The 21,512-nt window shown below is 49.3% G+C and overlaps 1 protein-coding gene across 1 annotated transcript in view; it reads left to right on the plus strand.

Annotated features, from left to right (window-relative positions):
- ATP2B4 (ATPase plasma membrane Ca2+ transporting 4) overlaps nt 1-21,512 on the plus strand; it is a 107,905-nt gene that overhangs the window by 77,535 nt on the left and 8,858 nt on the right. Inside the window, 10 exon segments of the mRNA XM_030561479.1 lie at nt 599-833; nt 2,816-2,995; nt 3,800-3,887; nt 4,558-4,664; nt 8,368-8,559; nt 8,839-9,052; nt 10,876-11,087; nt 12,361-12,468; nt 12,919-13,101; nt 17,781-17,870. Of these exon segments, the coding sequence (XP_030417339.1) occupies nt 599-833; nt 2,816-2,995; nt 3,800-3,887; nt 4,558-4,664; nt 8,368-8,559; nt 8,839-9,052; nt 10,876-11,087; nt 12,361-12,468; nt 12,919-13,101; nt 17,781-17,870 (1,609 nt within the window).

A 21,512-nucleotide genomic window follows, 5' to 3' on the forward strand; every position in this document is an offset into this window, starting at 1 on the left:
TCTCCCAAGTCCTGGTCCAGTGCACTCTCCACTAGGACACACTGCCTGTGGGAAAGCTTTGGGTAGCACCTAGTGAGGTGAAAAGTTCTCTGAGCATTATAAGAGCATTGCCCCGTGCAAGACAGCCCCGTGGCTTCATCCTCAGTTGCCTGGTATAAGATACAATATGTTAATCGGGGCTCAAGTGGAACCTTTTGGGAGGGAGATGGACATATTTGCTGAGTAAGTATTTTGTCACTTCTGCTGCCTTTGTGCTCGTGGCAGCCAAAATGCTAGGCAAGAAGCTGCGGTGGTGTCTGCAGCCAGGTAGTGCCGTACGTGGGGTAGGGAGTGTGTTCCAGAGAGATTCCCAGCCCAGCTTTGCAGCCCAGAGAATCTAGGCTTGTTCAGGGAAGGAAGCATCCACCTCTTTCTTTCTGTGGGCTCACCAGAAAACTCTTGGGGTTCATGCCTAACTGACAGATGAAAGTGGCTTGCAAAATCTCTGTGGCGCAGCTTCTTCTGCTGTGTGGTTGGTGCTTGGAGGCTTGCCTCTCTAGTTAGTCTGCAGATGCCAAGCCGTCTCTCCGTTAACTTCTGAAACCTCTGCCTTGTGCAGGTGCACAAAGATCCTGGACAAGAATGGGGACCTGCGGGTATTCAAGGTGAAGGACCGGGATGAGATGGTGAAGAAGGTGATTGAGCCGATGGCATGCCAGGGGCTGCGCACCATCTGCCTGGCTTTCCGCGACTTTCCTGCTGACGCCGAGCCTAACTGGGACAGCGAGAACGAGATCATGTCTGACCTGGCCTGTATCACTGTGGTCGGCATAGAGGACCCTGTCCGGCCAGAGGTACCACAACGCCCTTTTATCACCTTGACGCCAGCCGTTCGGCTGCTTTGCTGGCTGTGTGTCCCTTCCCCACCCTGCTGTGGGCATGAGCCCTGTGCCCCTTGTTATGCCGCTGCTATGGAGTGATTGTCCTTTCAGAGAAGTGGATGGGCATCAGCACCCCACAGAGATGTCCTGTGGTCCCTATGCCATGTGTGAGTGCTAACTCCTGAGGTGCCCTCACTCTATGCCACTATTTGGAGCACTCCACGTGCCTGGGTTGTGCACTTCCCTGCCTTGCCTGTATACTGGACACCGGTGGCAGGCCTATCCCTGCAAAGTGTCTGGGTGCAAGCGCTTCTCCAGTACCAATGTCCAGGGGAAGGGTGTGTTGCCAGAGGTTGCAGAGAAGCCAGGCGGAGAGTGCCACAGGTGAAAGGTTACTTGGGGGAGAACTGATTTGCTGCCCCATAGGGTGAGAGAGTACCTTTTACAGGAACCTGTTTTCCCCAGTGATGCCCACCTGCTGCTTCCTCCCTGTTCTTTCTCACGGCTCGCCCGGGTGTGACAGACAGACCGCTAGGCTAACGCAATAAGCAGTCCCATGCCTGCCTCTTGATTACATTTTGGAGCCTTTCTTGCTCTCGTCTTTCCCTAATTAGACATTGAAGTATCTGGGCTCGGGAATCGCATTACAGATGCCCAGTCTGCACCAGCTCTGGAGGCCATGATTCAATTTGCTGATTTCTCAGTAATGTACACACACACACACACACACACACACACACACACACACACACACACACACACACACACACACTCTCTCAGTCTCGTTCTGTCTGTGCAGTGATGTGTGCAGTGATGTGCTGCTGCAGCTGGAGATGTCAGGCCAGGAGAGGCCCGGGCTACTGTCAACATGCCATCCTGCTCAGCAGGAGAAATAAAACATCCCACATCTTGATTGGATTGCTCATCCGTACCTCAGCACCAGAGGTTCCTCAGCACTGTGGAGGAGGCAATAAGATTACGTCTCCTTGGGGGCAGTAGAAGAACAGCACCATGGCCAATTCCAAGAATGGCTCTGAACAGACCTCCTTGAGCCGTGGAGAGTACCAGCTCCTTGGTTCATAACCGCTCAGCCAGTGCCTCCTACACCGAGCTTAGAAGTGAGCTGGTTCCTGCCAAACTCTCAGTAACTTGAGGCCCCTGCGTGCAGCCTGGTACGATGGAGCTCCAGTGCTTCTCTGTTCTTCTAAAGTGCCCTTCACCACAGCATCTAGGCTCCACAGACCCAAGTCACCATGTTTCACCTCCCTGCTTCTGTAGAGCAAGATGGAGACTCTCTGCCCTGCCCTCAAGTTAGCCGCTGCCTGGTTCTTGACTCCAGGGGGCCAGTGCCGAATCAGCCTTGGGCTTGGAGGACAAGATGTAGAAGCAGAACTCTAGTTCTTCTTGCTTTTTGGTTCTTGGGGATTCCACCATCTGGGGACTTCCTCCCAGGCTGCCCTGAGCCTTCCACCCCACGCAGCATTCCTCTGCGTGATCCTGCTGTCAGTGGCCGGCCTGGCCCAGCCCAGCGGTGTATTGGGACCAAGGGAGGCCTGAATTCACCAAAACTCGAATGAACCTCCTGCTCCAATGCCCTCAAAACATCTCTCAGGCCCACACTGGGCTCCTTTATCTTCATCCCCTGGACCTTCTCCCTGGATGGGCTCTTCCCATCCCCAGCTCCCTCATGCACCCAACTTTCCCAGACACTGCTCTTCAGTTTGCCCTGGCTCACTGCTGGCCAGAATTCCAGCAATCCTGCCTTAATCTGCCGCTGCCACTCATTCCTAGGAAAGCCTCCTGCTGTATCACAGCTGCTAGTGTGTCCTTCCATTCATGCTGCCCAGGTGGGGCTCCTTGAGTCTGTCTGACCCTATGGGTTTGTTTTTCCCCAGCTCCTCTTTTTCCAGTCTGTGTCTCTTCCCCACAGTGTCTCTCTCTGACCTTGCCCTTAGGTGCCAGAGGCCATCCTAAAGTGTCAACGTGCTGGCATCACCGTCCGCATGGTGACAGGTGACAACATCAACACCGCCCGCGCCATCGCTACTAAATGCGGCATCCTGCTGCCCGGGGAGGACTTCCTGTGCCTGGAGGGCAAGGAGTTCAACCGGCTCATCCGGAATGAGAAGGGAGAGGTAGGAATACAGATAAGAGACCCTGCCTCTGTATGAGTCCCTCAGGGTCCTGGACAGTAGACTCTAGGGGCATCTTCAGAAGCATAGCCTGCTGACAAAGCTTGCTGCCGAACCATAGACCTGGAAGTGCAGCATATGGAGGTAGCCTCTTGCTCCTGCCTAATACGTGGCCTCTTGGACCAAAACTGAGCTGGACCTAGCTGGGTTTTTAATGCTTCGAGTGCCTGTCGTAGAGACCTGTCCGCTCAGCTAGCATCAGCTGGGGCTCCTAGCCAGCTTGGCCAGAGACTGGTGAGCCCTGGAGGATGCCTGGGCTCTAGACATGCTGTGGGAGAAACAGTTGAGTTGAGGTGAAGGGAACATCCAGTCCTCACTCCCCATCCTTCCCTACTGAATGATCCTTTGCTCTCAATAGAGCTGGACAAAATTCTTCAGTGACTAGTTTATTCACTGAAAAATGCTGTTTTGGGTTGATCGAAACTGTCCAAGTGTTTGGGTCAAATTCTGCCTATCGTTTCAGCTAGGGGGGAAAAGGAGGGAAACTTTTTGGAAAAAGTCAAAACTATTTTAATTGAATATTTTTGCTAAATGAACCGTTTTGACTTGTTTTGAAATCGAGGTAGGGGAAAAAAACTCCACACCTGAAAACTAAACTAAACCTTTTGGACCCACACTGAATAGTTTGTTTTTCAGTTTTTCTTTTCGGCCAGCAAATCGAGTAATCAATGATTCACTTGGCTCTAGTTTTCAAATGCCTGCCTGGCCAGGTGACCGACTCAACGTCTCTCTCGGTTGGTCCTGCAGGTGGAGCAAGAGCAGCTGGATAAAGTCTGGCCCAAGCTTCGAGTCCTGGCCCGTTCCTCCCCCACGGATAAGCATACGCTTGTGAAAGGTAAGGGCAGCCGGAGAGCCAGCACACGTGCTCCTGCACAAATGCCCGCAGGATATGGAACATCGAGCCAGGGCGCCTGTGTTCTTTTCCCAGCTCTACCATTGACTCACTGTGACCTAGAGCAAGATGGTTTTTCCCCCCATCGTCCCTTGTGCCTCACATTTTTTCCCCATGTGTATAACAAGGCTAATTGGTGCTGATCATCTTCCTAGGGGGGGCAGTAACACTTAAGAACTGAGATCCTTGCAGGGAAGGTGATCTGGAAGGTGAAGTATCAGCAGTATCCTGCCATAGGTGCTGGAACTGGAGGTGCTGGGGGTGCAGCTGCACCCCCTGGCTTGAAGTGGTTTCCTTCATGAATACAGCGTTGACACTTCGGTTCAATGGCTGTCAGCACCCCCTCTCCCCCATATAAATAGTTCCAGCACCCCTGCCAGAAGAGATGCTGGATGAGTCTTAAAACAGTGCCAGTCCCCAAGGAGAGAGGCAGCCCTGCAATATTCAGTGGCTGACAGGTGTCTGCATTAAGAGAAGACGTGCCACTGTTGTATCGTTGCCACTTTGTGCAGATCTAATGATTCCCAAGCCAACTGCTACCCAGTGCAGCTCCATCTGTGCGAGGAGCCCATGCTGGGGCCTGTTTCCTTTGAACCCTGTCTCTGTGTTTCAGGAATTATTGACAGCACTGTCGGAGAGCGACGGCAGGTGGTGGCGGTAACTGGGGACGGGACCAACGATGGCCCAGCCTTGAAGAAAGCTGATGTTGGATTTGCTATGGTATGGAAGAACATGGGTCTTTCTCTGTGTGCTGCATTGTTAGGAAACATCCTATGGATTTGAAGAGGAATTAAAACCTTTATGTGGTATAGGAATCACTCAAAGGCACACAGGATGTAATAGAAGAGATCATTTTAATCATCCTATAGACTTTTATCCCTGCTATAAAAATCTCTATTAAATTCCATAAGATGGTTCAAAAATTTTGCAAGGAGGTGATAATTTTGTATTAAGTGCTATAGGATTTTTGCCACAAAGGCCCTGGAAAATATCCCGTACCGAGAAACAGTCGTCTTATCCTGGCTTAAAGACAGACCCTCCCTCCTTTTACATTCTTAAAGGGATATTGTTAGGTTAAGAATCATGGCCTTAACTTTCAAATGTGGCTGTTGAAAGCTAATGTCCTAAACCCATACATAGGCACCTGAATAAACATAGCCTGGTTTTCATAGACGTGTGGGACAGTGGTAGGTGTGGATGTTGAGCACCTCTGCAAATCAGCCACGTGTATTTAGGAGCCTGGCTTAAAGGACCCAGGCCTGGAGTTACTGACCTAGACTTAAAATAAACAGCCTGAGATCTTACTTATCTTTCTGATTAATGCATTAGCTTATTTACCCAGAAAGAATTTGAAAATCTAGTTCTCTTTGCTGTTAACACTGCCTACTTTTTTGCATTTCTTTCAAATGAAACCATGAAAATAGACTGGTCGTTTCCCCTTGTTTGTAGTCCATTTTATGTTCAGGTTGTGGTACACTAGCATAAGGTTGCAGAGTTTGGGTTGCAGCCACTGCAGAGGAATGTGTGTATGTTTAAACAAACAAATTCCTTTATGAATTTTTTTTTTCAAAGATATGTTGGAAGCCGTTTTGCAGACCTTGGATTTTAATAGGTTTGCAGTCCTACTGAATCCTCTAGAGCCCCTGCAACATCAACATTTTCTGTCTTTCTCTCACTCATTGATTTAGTCCAAGCAATGGACTTGATCGCTGGCTAAAACTAAGGTCTTGAATCTGCATGCTGGACATGGGAGTTCCACAACTGGAGAGGTGACTGGATCGGGTGCTGAAATCTGGTGACTGGTCCTTTTGGGGCTGAATGTTGTGCTGAGAATTGAAAAGAATGGTTGCCCTGCTGCAGTCTGGGGATAGACTTTCCCACAGGAACAGGAAACTAAGGGCCCCTTACTGCATCTCTCTGAATATGGACTCTGGAGACTGGGAAACAAACAACATAGTTAAAATTCAATTTCACGTTTGCTCTCCTACCAAAACCAGGGAATTCACAGCTAGGGACAGAATCTCCCAATACCCAGGCTCAACAGGACCCAGCAGAGAACATTAGGGAAAATGGTTAAGCGGCTCCCACGTCACACCTCTCCTGGCAATGGTAGCATCTGTGCAAACTGAGCGCCATCTGGTGCCCACTACTGATTATTGCAGCCTAATCACTTTTAAATACCCATTGTATAGTGCCTTAGATGTGGGTGGCGCTTTGCAAAGCAAACAGAGGGAGTCTGTGCCCCAGAGAGACTGCAGTCACAGCGGTCCACCTCCGCTTGGTGCTTATTGCTGGATTACAGTCTAAATGAAGACCAGAGGAGCAGGGGGAGGTGACAAACACAAGGGAGAGTAATCCTCAGAGACCTTTACTAGCAAATTAACTATATTGAGTGTAATTTGGGGGGGGAAGCCCATCTATTCCTCTGGAGCTCTACCAGAGAGAGAGAGAGCGAGCACCTCTGAATCCCAATGGTCTCTGTTTGTATGAATGTTTAGCAAAAAGGATGGAGGGGAAGCAGCTACTTTTAAGCCACTTTGTGTGGCTATTAGCCATAGCATTAACCTCTAACGGCTCACAAGCCTCTTGTTAGGGCAGCAGCATGCCAAGGGCTCAAGGAGGGAGTCACAAGATGGTTTAATATTCTATGCACCCACCACTGTAAAGCCTCAGTTTGGAGACAAATCAACCCTAAACCAAATGCTTCTGTTCCTTTACTGAGGTATAACAGCAGGCAGCATGACCCAGTGTTGAGGACACAGTACCAGGATGAGAGAGCCCAGCGTTCTATTCCAACTCTGCCACTGACCTGCGTGACCTTCAGCGAGTTACGTCCCCTCCCATGTACATCATTTTGTTCCTCTGTAAGACATGGGCGATGCCACTGAGCTGCCTTTGTCTAATGCTTTGCAATCTACAGATGGAAAGTGTTTGTGTACTCAGCAGTATTATTACTACTATTGCAGTCTGCTCCATTTCAGCACTAAGGCCACGTCCAGACTAGGGTATTAAAATCGATTTTAGATACGCAACTTCAGCTACGTGAATAACGTAGCTGAAGTCGAATTTCTAAAATCGAGGTACTCATCCGTCAAGACGGCGCGGCATCAATGTCCGCGGCTCTCCGTGTCGATTCCGGAACTCCGTTCGGGTTGATGGAGTTCTGGAATCGATGTAAGCGTGCTCAGGGATCGATACATCGCGTCCAGACTAGACGCGATATATCGATCCCCGAGCAATCGATTTTAACCCGCCGATGCCGTGGGTTAGTCTGGACGTGGGCTCAGTGTAGTAAGATGCTGGCAGGGGATCCACCACCAGAACTGACAGCCTGCTGTCCCCACATGGGAAGGAAGGCGCTTGGTGCATGGGACGTAGGAAGCTGTTCCAAGCATAGAGGGTATCCTGTAAAGATAGAGGCGGTCCTAGTCTGATCTGGATCCAAACTTCCAAGGCTTGTCGGCGTTGTGGAACAGGCCTGTCTCCGGAAAGAAGCCGAGCACTGGTGTGGGGAGATGGACAGTTTTCCCAGTGACCCCCAACTATACATATAAAATGATGGGTCTAAATTAGCTGTTACCACTCAAGAAAAAGATCTTGGAGTCATTGTGAATAGTTCTTTGAAAACATCCACTCGGTGTGCAACGGCATTCAAAAAAGCAAACGATGTTAGGAATCATTAAGAAAGGGATAGATGATAAAACAGAAAATACCATATTGCCTCTATATAAATCCAAGGTACGCCTGCATCTTGAATACTGCGTGCAGATGTAGTCACCCTATTTCAAAATAGCTATATTGGAATTGGAAAAGGTTCAGAAAAGGCAACAAAAATGATTAGGGGTGTGGAACAGCTGCCATATGAGACAAGAATAATAAGACTGGGACTTTTCAGCTTGGAAAAGAGACGACTTAGGGGGGATATGATAGAGGTCTATAAAATCATGACTGGTGTGGAGAAAGTAAATAAGGACGTGTTATTGACTCCTCATAACACACGAACTAGGGGCCGCCAAATGAAATTAATAGGCAGCAGGTTTAAAACAAACAAAAGGAAGTATTTTTTCACACAATGCACAGCCAACCTGTGGAGCTCCTTGCCAGAGGATGTTTTGAAGACCAAGACTATAATAGGGTTCCAAAAAGAACTAGATAAGTTTGTGGAGGACAGATCCATCAATGGCTATTAGCCAGGACGGGCAGGAGTGGTGTCTCTAGCCTCTGTTTGCCAGAAGCTGGGAATGGGCGACGGGATGGATCAGTTGATTCCCTGTTCTGCTCATTCTCTCTGAGGCACTTTGCACTTGCTACTGTCAGAAGACAGGATGTTGGGCTAGATGTGTCTTTGGTCTGACCCAGTATGGCTGATCTTATGTTCTTATGACTCATCGCCACCCTCTTCTCCACTCTGTTTTCCCTCAAGGGCATCGCAGGCACTGACGTGGCCAAAGAGGCTTCAGACATCATCCTGACGGACGACAATTTCACCAGCATCGTCAAAGCAGTGATGTGGGGCCGCAACGTATATGACAGCATCTCCAAGTTCCTGCAGTTCCAGCTGACCGTCAACGTGGTGGCGGTCATTGTCGCTTTCACAGGGGCCTGCATCACACAGGTAAGGAGGCTTGGGCAACAACCTGGTGGTTAGAGCTGGATGGGACTTGAATCTAGGAGTCCTTGGTTTGGCTGCTGACTCACCATGAGACCTTGGGCAAGTCATTTAATCTCTGTCAAATGGGAAGATAATGGTAATTTGTGATGGGAAGGCTGTGTTTAAAATAATCATGGCAAAGCGTCCGGTGAGGAGCCACAGAGCAGCAGAGGCGGCAGTGGTGGTTTTATGTATTGAGCGAAGAGACCACGTTCTCCATGGGGGATTATTCTCCCTCTGCAGGACTCTCCGCTGAAGGCCGTCCAGATGCTGTGGGTGAACTTGATCATGGACACCTTTGCGTCCTTAGCTCTTGCCACTGAGCCCCCCTCGGAGTCCCTGCTGCTGCGCCGGCCGTACGGCCGCAACAAGCCCCTGATCTCCCGCACCATGATGAAGAACATCCTGGGGCACGCAGTGTACCAGCTCACCATCATCTTCACTTTGCTTTTTGCAGGTGAGTCTATGAGGGCATAGGGGAGGGGGAACCTCCAAACCAGCCACCCCCTCTATCTCTAAACCAGTGAGGTGTAAATCCATGTAGGCTGCTATCTAATCAAGCTGGGAAGGTGCCCACCTACAGTGACCCCAGTTCAGTGAATCACATTGTCTGCACCAGAATCTACTGGATGCAGAGCACACGCTGTATCCAAGGAAGTGGCTCCTTCTTTCAGCTCTCTACTAAGTAAAGGGTTAATGAAATAAACACTTTTTTTTTTTTTTTTTTGCGTCTAGAGATGGATTGGCTCCTGGGATTTGTAATTGCCCATAGGACATTAAAAGCCTAGGTCATTAGTTCAGTTATGGCCCTGCTCTGCAGTGACTACAAGTGGCTGCTGGGTGGGACTCAGTCTAATTCCAAGTGAGTCAGCATCCACAATACAAACCACGGCTACTGCCTGCTCTGAATGGCCTCCCTCCTTGGCCGCCTCAGCACGTAGGCCGAGAACCCAATGGGCGCTCAGCTCCCCAAGGTGGCAGCTTCATGTCGGGGACGGCAGAGGGCAGCGTGAGGCGGAGAAGGAAGCTGCTGATGATGATCCTCTTGGGACGAAGGGAGGACATGACTATCTCTGGCTGCCTGTCCGGTATTAAATTCCCATCTGTTTAAAGACTTCCAGTGCCTCCAGTAGGGCCCAACACAGGGACATATCCTCCCATGTGTCTGAATGGGCTCTGCCTGGCTTATCCATGTTGCACTGCATTTTTCTGGTGCCCTTGGTCATGTTAACTGAGACAGGCATCTGTTTCTCCACGTTCCCTTAGTCCAATCCCCCTATGTTTCCATAATTAAGCTCCTCCTGCAATTAGAAAGCCAAAGTGGAGGAAGGTCCTATCTTTTATTGGACCAACTTCTGTTGGGGAGAGACATGCTTTCAAGCTACATAGAGCCCTTTTTAAGGACTGGGAAACTGCCTCAGGCTATGTCTACACTATATCACTTACAGTGCACTTCTGGTGAAGACTCTAAGCCAACGAGGGAGAGATCTCCAGTCAGCTTAATGACTCCTGCCTCCACAAGAGGCGGTAGCTATGGGAGAAGTTCTCCTGCCAACAGCGCTGTCTGCACTGGTGCACATCACTCAGAGGTGTGTATTATTCACACCCTGGGTGACATAAATTATACCCAAGTAATCTGTAGTGTACACGTAGCCTCAGCATCCCTGCTAAATTTGAGGTGGAACAGATTGTTTAGCAGAAGTAGTTACCACATTTCAAGGGACAATTCAAGGTGAAGTGGCCTGTTTCTGACTGGAGGGATATAGAGTGGAGAAGGACGGGGTGGGGAGAAGTAGCGGGGTGGGGGCGGGTGTCAGTGGGTTACAGATTGTTATAATATGCCATAAATTCAGTATTTCTATTCTGTCCATGATTTTTAGTGTCTAGCAGAGTAGTGAACTTAAACGCCAGGCTCTTTTCAAGGTATGGTGCAGGTTTCCTCTGAGGATGAGGACTGATACAGAGTGATTGCTTTGTGAAAAGTGGTCACCCACAGGTGATGGAGTGTTTTTTGTCTTATCGTTTTCCTCTATGAGTCCATTTGAGAGCGTAGTGATGGTCTGGAGCTGCTATTGGAGCATTTAGTGCGCTGAGTGAGGTGATAGGCATGTGTAGGAACCATGAGCCAATAAAAGGTATTACCTCCCCTTGCTTTCTCTGTCTCCAATCATGGGACCAACACGGCTGCAACAACCCTGCTCGTACTGCAGTGTCAGTTCAAATTCCATGTTATGCGGGGAAAAAACGCACAAACTTCCTCTTTCTCCTCCTGTCTGGTAGGCGAGAGGTTCTTTGATATTGACAGTGGCCGGAACGCGCCGCTGCACTCGCCTCCCTCTGAACACTACACCATTGTCTTCAACACCTTCGTCATGATGCAGCTATTCAACGAGATCAATGCTCGCAAGATTCATGGCGAGAGGAACGTCTTTGATGCCATCTTCCGGAATCCCATCTTCTGTACGGTGGTGCTGGGAACCTTTGCCGCCCAGGTAACAGCAATGGGCTCTGAGCAGCGTGGGTGCGTGTGGACTAGAGATTGGTAGTGCGTACTGAAGAGAGGAAGGATGGGAAAGTGGTTAGGGCACTAGCCTGGATCTCAGGAGAGTGGGGTTTGAGTCTCTGCTCTGCCACAGGCACCCTTTGGGACCTTGGGCAAGTTTCTTAGCCTCTGTGTGCCTCAGTTCCCCACCTGTAAATGGAGATAATAGTCCTTCCTTATTTTGTAGGGTGTTGCAAGGATAATTGCATTAATGCTTATGAGCTGCTCCAGATACTACGGTGATGGGTTTATAAACCCCTAGATAGAGCTAGAAATGACCTTGAAAACTGGGTTTTGCAGGACCAAGGAATAGTTTGGATTTAGGGTCCATTTTATCCAGAGCCCTGCAGTCGAGTTGGGCCTAGATAAGAGGTTCTGGTTCTGGACCGACTCTCATCCAGATGCTGACATGGATGAGCTCAGAGAGTTTCCATTCTGTTGCTCTGGGCTTAGCATTTTACAGCTCTGGGATGTTTACAGCCTGGGATGTTCATTTGGTCCTTTTTTCAGTAAAAACGCTTAGCGTGTGCCTAGTTGTTAAGCCTACCACTCCCTTTTGAGATGGGGAAAATTTGAGTGTCTGGGTGTGTGGCGCAGAAGCCTCAGCATCTGGGGAGCTCTGCTGCAAAGAGCATTTATTGTAGAGAGGTTTTCCAGAGCTGTCCAGACAATGCCCTTTGCTCGGTGTCACAACACTGGGATATGAAAGAGGATGAAGCATAAGGAGGGGGAAGTTGTGGTTTCTTTGACCCTTTTTTGGGTCTGGATGAGATACATGCTCCAATATACTGACTCGACCCGGGTGCAAACTGGAAAGGGTTTGGGAGAACGTTTCAAAATCTTCTTACAGTGGAAAAAAATTTTCCGGTGAGAAACAGCCTTTTGTGTAAATGTCAATTTTCGTTTTGAAATTTTCCGTTTTTTTCAATGAAAACCAGTTGCTGAAAACTTTTTTTTTTTTTAAATGGGAGTGACGTGGCCTAGAAAAACTGAACGTTTTCAAGGGGCAAATACTTAATTTCCCTTCAAATGCCTTTGGTGGGAAATTCTTAGCATTTTCCAACCCCCAAGTTGTAGCTTTGCTGTCCTGCACCCAGTGACACTGAAAGCATCCCGAACTGGTTGCTTGAGGAGGAAGAGACTCCCAAATGCCATGCGACCTCTCTGACTGCATGTCCCCTCTAACAGCCTCGCGGCGTGTGCTCTTCTCTCCTGCGCTGCAGATCCTCATCGTGGAGTTTGGTGGGAAGCCGTTCAGCAGCTCTGGGCTCACCTTGAGCCAGTGGCTCTGGTGCATCTTTATCGGTGTTGGAGAGCTGCTTTGGGGCCAGGTGAGGGCTGGGCTAATGACTCCACCCCCGCTGTATATTTCCAAACCCATTGCCCCTGATGGAAACATCTTATCACTCTGCATGTACACCTATATAATACTTAACCCTGCCATGAGTGCCGGGGATTGGACTAGATGACCTCTCGAGGTTCCTTCCAGTTCTGTGATTCAAAATCCGCCCCCATGTACCGCCCCCAAGCACTGCTTGCTTCCTTCTGCTAAAAACAGAGGGAGAGCTCTCCATCCTCTGGCTGGTGCTGGCGCTGGCTGGTGTTTTAACTATTGCCTTGTGAGCAGCTCAGGGCCACAGGCAAGCCAGCCTGAGCAATACTGATGGGGGGGACTCTTGGGGGATGGGGAGCAAAGATGTCACATCCCCAGGATGAGGAAGCAGCTCCATTGGTACAGATGATGGTGAGGGATTAACCCATGGGTCCCCATGTCTCTGTAGCTGATCTGCAGTGTTCCGACCAGCCACCTGAAGTTCCTGAAGGAAGCCGGACATGGTACCACCAAGGAGGATATTCCAGAGGAGGACCTGCCGGAGGACATGGATGAGATTGACCATGCTGAAATGGAGCTGCGGCGAGGGCAGATTCTGTGGTTCAGGGGCCTCAACAGAATACAGACTCAGGTACCGTGTTGGGCACTGAGGTGCCTCTTCCTGTTTTCCCAGGGGCCCTGGCCAAAGCAATCTAGGACCCTCCTGTTACCTGTGCAGCTCCTCGTGCCCACGGTGACACTTCAGCCCCTCCAGGGTCTAGAATTCCCACTGCCAGTGCCTTTCTGGATTAGCGCCGATCAGCAAGTCAGGCCTGTGAGCATGCACTGCTGCTTAGCCGCCTGCTTCCCAGTGAGACCGGGCTACAATGAGAGTGGGGGCTGTAGTTACTGTGGGAAGGGATCTCAGTGCCTTCTGCAGCTGTCGGGGGAGGGGCTCAGAGCTGCATGGCCTTCAGTGTTAATGGGGCTTGGGCAGGTGACCATGTAACCATGGATGGTGCAGCTGGGTGGTGGCTGTTGAGCCTTTTTCTAAGCATCGTCTGCAGGATTGTTGCTCCCCTAGTGGGAAGTAAATGCTGAGCAGCCTTAGCCAAGCCCTGATGAAAGATCCTGCTCTTGGAAGGCCCATCTACTTGCATCTGGGATGGAGCTGAATACGCTGCGGGAGATGGGGCATTTAGCACCCTGGTTCTCTCCTTGTTTCTACGTTGCAGGTGTGTGACCCCCGTTCGATAGGGATCAAAGCTCCACCCCTTTCCCTTCCCCACCTGTCCTCTTTCCACTGACTTCAGTGGCCTTTGGATGGAGCCGTTTCAAACCCCAGGCTCAAATGAGGACAGCCGCTCCAGTCCAGCAGAGAGCCAGGCTGGCTTAGTTTGGTGGAGTAGTAAAGCTGCTTGTCAGGACTTGCCACTCTTGAGTGCCCATCTCTGTTACCAGCAGGGAAGTTGGGGTGGTTCTTTGCCAGCTTAATGCCTGCTGGCCTCGGTCAGCTGTTTGCACAACAATTATTGGCTGAGCTGGAGGCGTGTTGGCTTTCGTCTCTCTGGAGCCAACATGGTCTCTTGCAAAGGCAGCCAGAGCAGCATGGTGATAGCCCGTACCAGGGTGACTTTTCACACTCCCTCCCCATTGGTTTTATTTGTCTTCTTCCCTGCTGCTCCCCCAGTCTCCTGATAAGTCCCCACTTGTGGGCCCTCTCTTCTTTATCTACTGTTCCCCATGCTGTAGCTACAAGGGGAGGAGAATTGTACGATGAAAAGAAGCCTGGTTATGGTTTCTTTAATAGTTTTTCTATTGCAGTTTTAAGAACCTTACTGACTTTTTTTTTTTAATTGTTTTTGCCAAAGACCATATTTGTCCTTGGGATTCTCTTCTGCTTTTTTCCCCTGAAAGGAACCGTCTCATCCTGAAGAATACACCATGCACATGAGCTGCTCACATTTCTCTACCAGCCATTCCCTTCTCAATATTTCTCTTGTTAACGGTTCTCTCCCTGCCCCCAGGGCCTCCTCTACTCCATGATGGTGGAGGCTTTCTCTGTCCCTCTCACCTCCTGGCCCACGCTGGGAAGGTAAAAGGTTGGGGGTGAAGAGGTGGGAGGCAAAGGCCAAAGTGAGGAATGCCATGCCAATGACTTGCAAGCTCCTGAAGCATGCTCTCAGCACTGCCAGCCCCTAACAACGGGCTCTCCTCCTTGCTTGCCTGGCTCAAATGCCATGCTAGGAAGCTCGTGAATTCAGCATGGATGTGAGGAACAAAGAATCCCCGCTCTTTTGCAAGTGTCACGTTCACTCCACCTCGTCATCTCCTCTGGGTATTTCCCTTGTTTTGGCCTGTCTGTTCTTCCCCTACCCTCCGGCGTCCTGGCTGCAGATTGGGCAGTTGCCTAATAACATGAGACGTCTGGCTGGGAATAGCAGGGGCTTCTCAGTCCCTTGAGGGGGGCCCAGCATCTGTCGACCTGGAGCATCGCCATTGCCCTGGCTCCAGCTAAACAAGTCTTGGGGGGGTGAGGAGGAATTTGATAGCCTGAAAGCATCTTCCTCAAAGGCCTCTGGGAAACTTACGAGTCTGTCTTCTCCCTACCACTACAGCCTCATAGGCACAGCAAGGGCCAGTCCTTTGGTTTCTCTTTGCTCTTTACCCAGCTCCCAGGAACCAGAGCCCAGTGATGAGACACAAGGGGGAAGAGAGTTATTGAAGGGAGTGGGATAACGGCTGAGTTGTCTTTGGTTATTGTCTCACATTTATTTTTCCTTCCCAACTCTTCTGCCTTTGTGTCCAAACCTTGCTTTACCAGAGCAGGTTCTGAGGGGCTGAAGATGTTTCCCTCTGGCCTCTGAGTCTGGTGGGAATTTCAAAGTGAAATTCCTCCGTGGGGGGGTCATTTGGGTGGGAGCTCGGGGCAATATCTGCAAGGCAGCGTAAGTCCGTGTGTGGCACATGGAAAATATTATAAACTCAAGACAAAATGTCTCCTGAGACCCATATCTGCCAGGCTATATCCTCCTGGCTTTGTACAGTGGTTTCTTCTTCCCTGCCCAAAGCAAGCAAACACCCCCACCCCATGTTCACCTTTTCTTTCCACCACAAAGGCTACTAGAGGTTTCTGAATGTGAAGGTACCAATCTGACCACCTCCACTCCTCCTGCCTAGGGACCCTGCCAGAGTTACCGTCCGATTGTTAAACATACATGGGATAAAGAAGGAGCCATGTTTGTTTTGCATGTTTCAGAATCATGTGACACACTTGGAATGAGAATTTTAGAGTGACTGCATTTCAAAGAAACGGGGGAAAGAGGGGGCTGGGGGCACTTCATGGAATGGAGGTGCCGAGATGAGGCCTCAGTATTCTTGTGGATGTTGGATTTGTGAAGCTTGGTCACTGTTTCAGCACAGGTACCTGCTTCCATAATAGTGGCCAACCAGTAAAAGGTTCCTTGAGTCCATTGGACTGGGAGATGTGCCCATGTGGGATTCGCATACAAGTCCTACTTCACACATGGAACTTATGGTTCATACAGCCTTAAGTGTGACACTTTTTTTTGCAGCACATAGGAAATGCATGTGATCCACACTAAAGCCACATGTGGTTTTTTAAAAAAAAATATTGGAGCACGGCCCACATTGAGGTCAGTGTGTTGTGTGTGAAAAACACAAGCCGGGGAGTACACATGACTGAAGCCAACGTGATTTTTGTCGCCTGAGCTCCTATTCTTTTAAGCTCTGGTGCTGGCTTGTATCAGCCAGGCTGGGTTATTTTTGCAGTGAGATATGGGGAAAACAGATTCTGTTGGGGTCAGATGTTGCTGGTCATTGGGACGCTGGCTGTGTTTGCTAATTTCTCAAGCTAGCCTGCAGCCTGATAAAGCCTTTGGGAATACCATGCCGTTACAAGAACGATCCAGGCTTGCCAGAGTACGGTAGGTAGAAATTGCTGTAATGTAGTGCTGCAGAGGTGATGCAGGTTCTAGGTGCTGTCTCCAAACCAGTAAGAAGAATGAGCTAGCGATACCAGTAGCCACCATGTGGTGCCCATCGAGTCCGTACTGGAGACAGTTTACTTATGAAGCTTCGCGTTCTTGCCTCATGAAAAATGCTGCTTGCTATTGCAACACTATGCAAAGCCCTGGGTTCTTTCCAGCATCATGTCTGTCCTGCAAATCCTAGCAAACCAGCCTGGAGATCAAAATCCTGGAGTTCTAGGCTTCCAGGAGAGTGTCCTCAATACGTGTGCCTTAAAGGGAAATGGTGGGGATTCTTTCACGATTGCCCTCGCTGATCGCAGGAAAATGTTCCTGCATCACAATATGAGGATGAAACAAGGAAATGGCAAAGCTGTGCATGGAATACCCAGTGGGATGGTCTGGGAAGCTGCGTGCCGTTCCTTGGGGAGGCCTTTTTAATAAGGATCATGTGACCAGGGCAGTGGCCAGAAACACAAGGAAACTGCAAGGACACGTAGCCTCCTGGTTCTACCTGTATGGACCTAGAGATAGCTAGGAGAGTCAAAATTCAGACCTGTGTAAATCCCCAGGTGTAACTGGCTACTGCTCTGAGCTACCTTCCTTGGAATGTGTCCACAAACTGACACTGCGGCTGTTTCCTTATTTCATAGCTAATAGTTTTTGTTTCTTTTTGTTCTTTATATTTAGGGCATTTGCATAAATCACTGTGTGGTTCAGGGCCTGATCCTGAGAGAGATGCTGAGCATCTGTGAGCCTGTTTGGCTTTAGTGGGAGTTGTAGACACTCGGCGTGTTTCTGGAGACAGCCCCTTACTCAGTCCAGTGAAAGACATGACTGATTGGAAATGCTTTTCTATCCCATTGCAGTTTTCTAGAATACAGGCTGCACTTTGTATCTGTTGCCAGCTCACCCCTACACTCATCCCCTCCCTCTCTCTGTCTTTCTCTGTCTCTCTCTCTTTCCACACCTCCTGCAGGTTGCCTTTATGTACTAGATCCTTTTCCCCTGACTGCCCCCATTCCTTTGGGCCTCTGAAGATTGCATCTGATGCAAACTAGAGAGAGCGAGAGAGAGAGAGAGAGAGGGAGGGAAAGGCTGAAAGCTAACGTCTAATCTTTGCTCCATGTCTCTGCTTTTGGATCACCTGCCAAAACTGTATTTACGGGAATGTAATCTGAAATGGGTTTTTCCTTTCTTCTCCCTGCCCACCTCCATCCTCTCTTCCTTATCGTCTGTTTGTGTCTGTCCCTGTCTGCCCAGCCTCCCCTCCTTCCCAGCCCCCATTCCTCTTGGTCTCTGACTGTGGGGCGAAGCTATCTCACTCTCTGATTCTTTACAGATGGACGTAGTTTACACATTCCAGACCGGCGCCTCCTCTTTACAGGGAGCCCTCAGGAGACAGCCTTCCATCGTGAGCCAGCACCACGATGTAAAACATGTTTCTAGCCCAACCCATGTAGCTCTTTCCTCCGTCAATTCCACTCCCACCACTTCTGCTGCTGCTGCTGCTGCATCTCCTACTGCGGGCAGTGAGTGATAGTCTCTATTACAATGCATGACTTCCTAATAACCACGAGAGAGCACTTGCATCAACCTAACGAAACCTGTTCTCTCTCTTCCTCTTTAATCCTTGACTTGGCTCAATGGTTCCTTGTCTCGATGCGGGGGCAGGGTGGAGAGGCCATTTGTTTCTTTTAAAGCTGTTGCATCTTTAACCATGTTTAAAACCTTTCCGGTTCATTTCCTTCTCTCCTCCTTGTTGCTTCTTTTATCTTTTCTCCTCCTTGCAGGATTTTGATGGATTTTTTTTTTCCCTTCCAATGAGTGCAAAATTTGAGGTTCTTTAACAGAACTGTGTGGGACAAATAAAATGAGGGAAGCCATTCTTTCCACAAGTCAGGATTTCTGACATGGCTCCCCTCAAATCCTCTGAGCTGGTGGTTTTACTTAAGTCTTGGTTTGTTGGAGGCCAGTGGGACCACTGAGCTTTAGCGCTAATTTGTAACTGAACAGCCTACAGATTGGCCTTCGCAGTAACTTGCACGTTGCATGAGCCACACGTCACTGGAAGTGACATCGAGTCCTGTGCAGAGGACTGCTTCTTAAGTCCCCCCCAAAAGCCCTGTTATGAGGTTTTAGGGCCCTAATTAGGTCAGCTCTTAAGCATATGCTTAAATCCCAGTCAGTTGGCCTTGAGGACATCATGAGAATTAAGCACCTTTTAATGCTATGGGGCCAATCGCACGTGCCCAGAATATTGGATATTCCGGTACTTCTGGGCACAGTGTGGGCCTGCCACCACCTGCATGGCACCCAACTCCCCTCCACATGACTTTGCATGCGAGCTCATGCCACACGGGAGGCTGCCATTTTGAAGAGCATGCTGCCCCACCCCCGTCAGCGTGACCTTGCCCGCACAGTCTGGACGAGGACATGCTGGCATGCACTTAATTATGGCATCCCCCATCCAATACCAGACAAAAGCACATCCAGTTTTGTCTCAGACAGGGGACAAACCACCTCAAAAAAGGACTGCCTGGTTTATAAACAGACAAATGACCTCCCTATTTAATGCTGTCCTGAATAGGAAGGACATGTGTAACTGCTTTCCTGAATTGGGGCCTTACATGGGATGTTGGTGGCATGTAGGCCTGTTTCTGGGCCTTTGAATTTCACCCTGTATGTAAAAATTAGGTAGATCACCTAGACAGCTGATTAAAAATCTGTTCTTACAGAATCCCATTTTCCACTTGCATGTGGAAACCCCTGGCATTGAGCGCAGTTGTTAATGCCTTGCTCTTCTATGGCACTTTCCATCCGTAGACCTCCAGGTGCTTTGCAAATTTAGATGCTGAGTTTGAAAATGCCAAGATCAGTTATAAAATGCAATGAGAGAAATCCTGGCCCTGTTGAAGTCACTGAGAGTATTGCCATTCAGTGGGCTCAGACTTTCACCCAAGGAGTTTATAGGGGTTTGCCTTTTGTTTATTTCTGCCTCCATGCACCAGCATAATAGGTTTCTCAGAAGGAAGTTTTCTTAGTTTGGAGCGCCAGCAAAGCGAAAGAAACGTAGTGGATGTTGGTGTGTCCCACCAAAACACAATTTATGCTCATAGATTAATGTTCTACTTGATTGCAGGAGGGAATCGATAACTTGCAAGGATAGCATGAGCCCTACCAGATGATAACTTTCCCAAAAGCTAAAACGGGTTGCTAAGGATTCTCTCCATTTTATCTAGACTTGGCTCTACTTCCTTTCTGCTGTTCTCTCTTTCTAAAAATGTATCCCTGAATACAGATTAACTGAGCCCCTCTGACTTCCCCTTATTACTTCCTGGTGGAAAGTCCTACTGTGCCAGATCTCGGCAGTCCTGAATGCTGTGTTCCTGTTGAGTGGTGAGGTAACAAAGGGGAGGCCTCACGAGTGAACCACAGCTGGTGGCTTGTAGATTTAGGCTTTGTCTCCATTGGGAATTTTTGCCCTGATTGCAGCTATCGGTGTCCCAGCTCCACCGAGCCCCTAGTCTGAATAGGGTAAAACACTGCGAGTTGCACCTTTGCACTGGTGCAATTTACCTCCGTTTCAAGGAGCGGTGAGCTCAGCCAGTACACTTGATCTAGTGGTTTGCCTGGGTTCACCTTGTCCAGGGGCTGGAATTGGGGCAAACTCCCAGTGTAGATGATGCTTGAGATGCTGTGGAGAACCTGGAATCAAGAGGAAAGGCAGGTCCTTGTTCTGGGCACGGAAGATTGGTGTTCACGCTACATTTTCAGAGAAATTGAAACATGTCATTGACATCACCCTTTGGGTGTCTGCATAGACTCTAGCCACTTCTGTGGATTGCAGAAATTTCTGCATGGGAAGTTCTTAAACAGTTCAGCTCCCCAAGAAGTGGCCATAATTCACACAGTGCTCTGAAAGCTCACTAACAATGGACAAATTTCCTACAGCTTGGAATTGGGGAGTGGGGGGGATCATTGGGATAAGTTCAGATGCTCGATCCAAAGGTGGGCCGCCTTGCAAGGAGCATCAGAAATCCTGCTTCCAACTGGGCTGGAAATAAGACCAACATTTCTTGCAGTTTTTCTGAACTTGCACCTGAACCTAGAAGTGCCCTTGGCAGCATGTCTGCGGGAGGTCCACCGGTCCCACGGCTTCAGCGGCAATTCCGAAAGTGCAGAACCGGCAGATCACCCGCAGAAATGCCGCCGAATCCTTGTGACCAGTGAACCTGCCAAAGGCCGCCTGCCTGCCATGCTTGGGGCAGCAAAAACCATAGAGCCGCCCCTGCCGACAGCTTCTTACAATCAGCTGCAGAAATGGCAGGACCTGCCTGGGGGAAGGCAACAAAATATTTCCTTTGTGAACTGAGTGGGGAATTAAAATGTTAGAGAAACCAAAACCATTCATGGACATCTGGACCAACCAGTTATGCTCCTGGATGAGTCACTGCCTGCAGAGTCAGAGCCCCGGAACTTTGGATCTAAAAGCATGAGCCTCTCCTGTCTGAGCTAAAGGAGCAGCTGTACTCACTCATGGGAAGAAGTGGACCAATAAACCTCTGTATGTGATCTAGCTGTGGGAGGGAGACTAAGTGCCATGCAATAGTGGAGTTTACCCACTTGTGTTAAAAGCTGAAAAGCAAGTGATGGCACCAGATTTATTGGTGCATGTGGATTTTTCAAAGTAGTCTGGGGGGTTAGCCACATCCGATTAATGAAATGTGTCTAAATCCCTTGGGCTGCTTTGAAAATCTCTGAGCATTCATCATTTTATGCAGATGTATCATTCTTGGTTTGTTTGCTTGTGTTTTGTTTCTTGTGCTTTGTAGCAGTGCAGTATATATATCTCGGAAGTCTGTCGATTGCTGATCTCTGGGGTTATCCCAGTGTGCGCCTAACAGGTTTGGGGTTTTGGTTGTTGGTTTCACTTTTTTTTTTGGCAGGGTGGGGGTGTGACTTCAGGCTTCAGAGAAGTGGTTTTTTCTGGCACTAATGCCAGCACAGCTAACTCCCTCAAGCAAGGGCGCCTGAAAGTTAGGAGGAGGAGTAAAGTTAAATATTCTGATGG

This window comes from Gopherus evgoodei, chromosome 4, assembly GCF_007399415.2.
Source record: "Gopherus evgoodei ecotype Sinaloan lineage chromosome 4, rGopEvg1_v1.p, whole genome shotgun sequence".
Classification (NCBI taxonomy): Eukaryota; Metazoa; Chordata; order Testudines; family Testudinidae; genus Gopherus; species Gopherus evgoodei.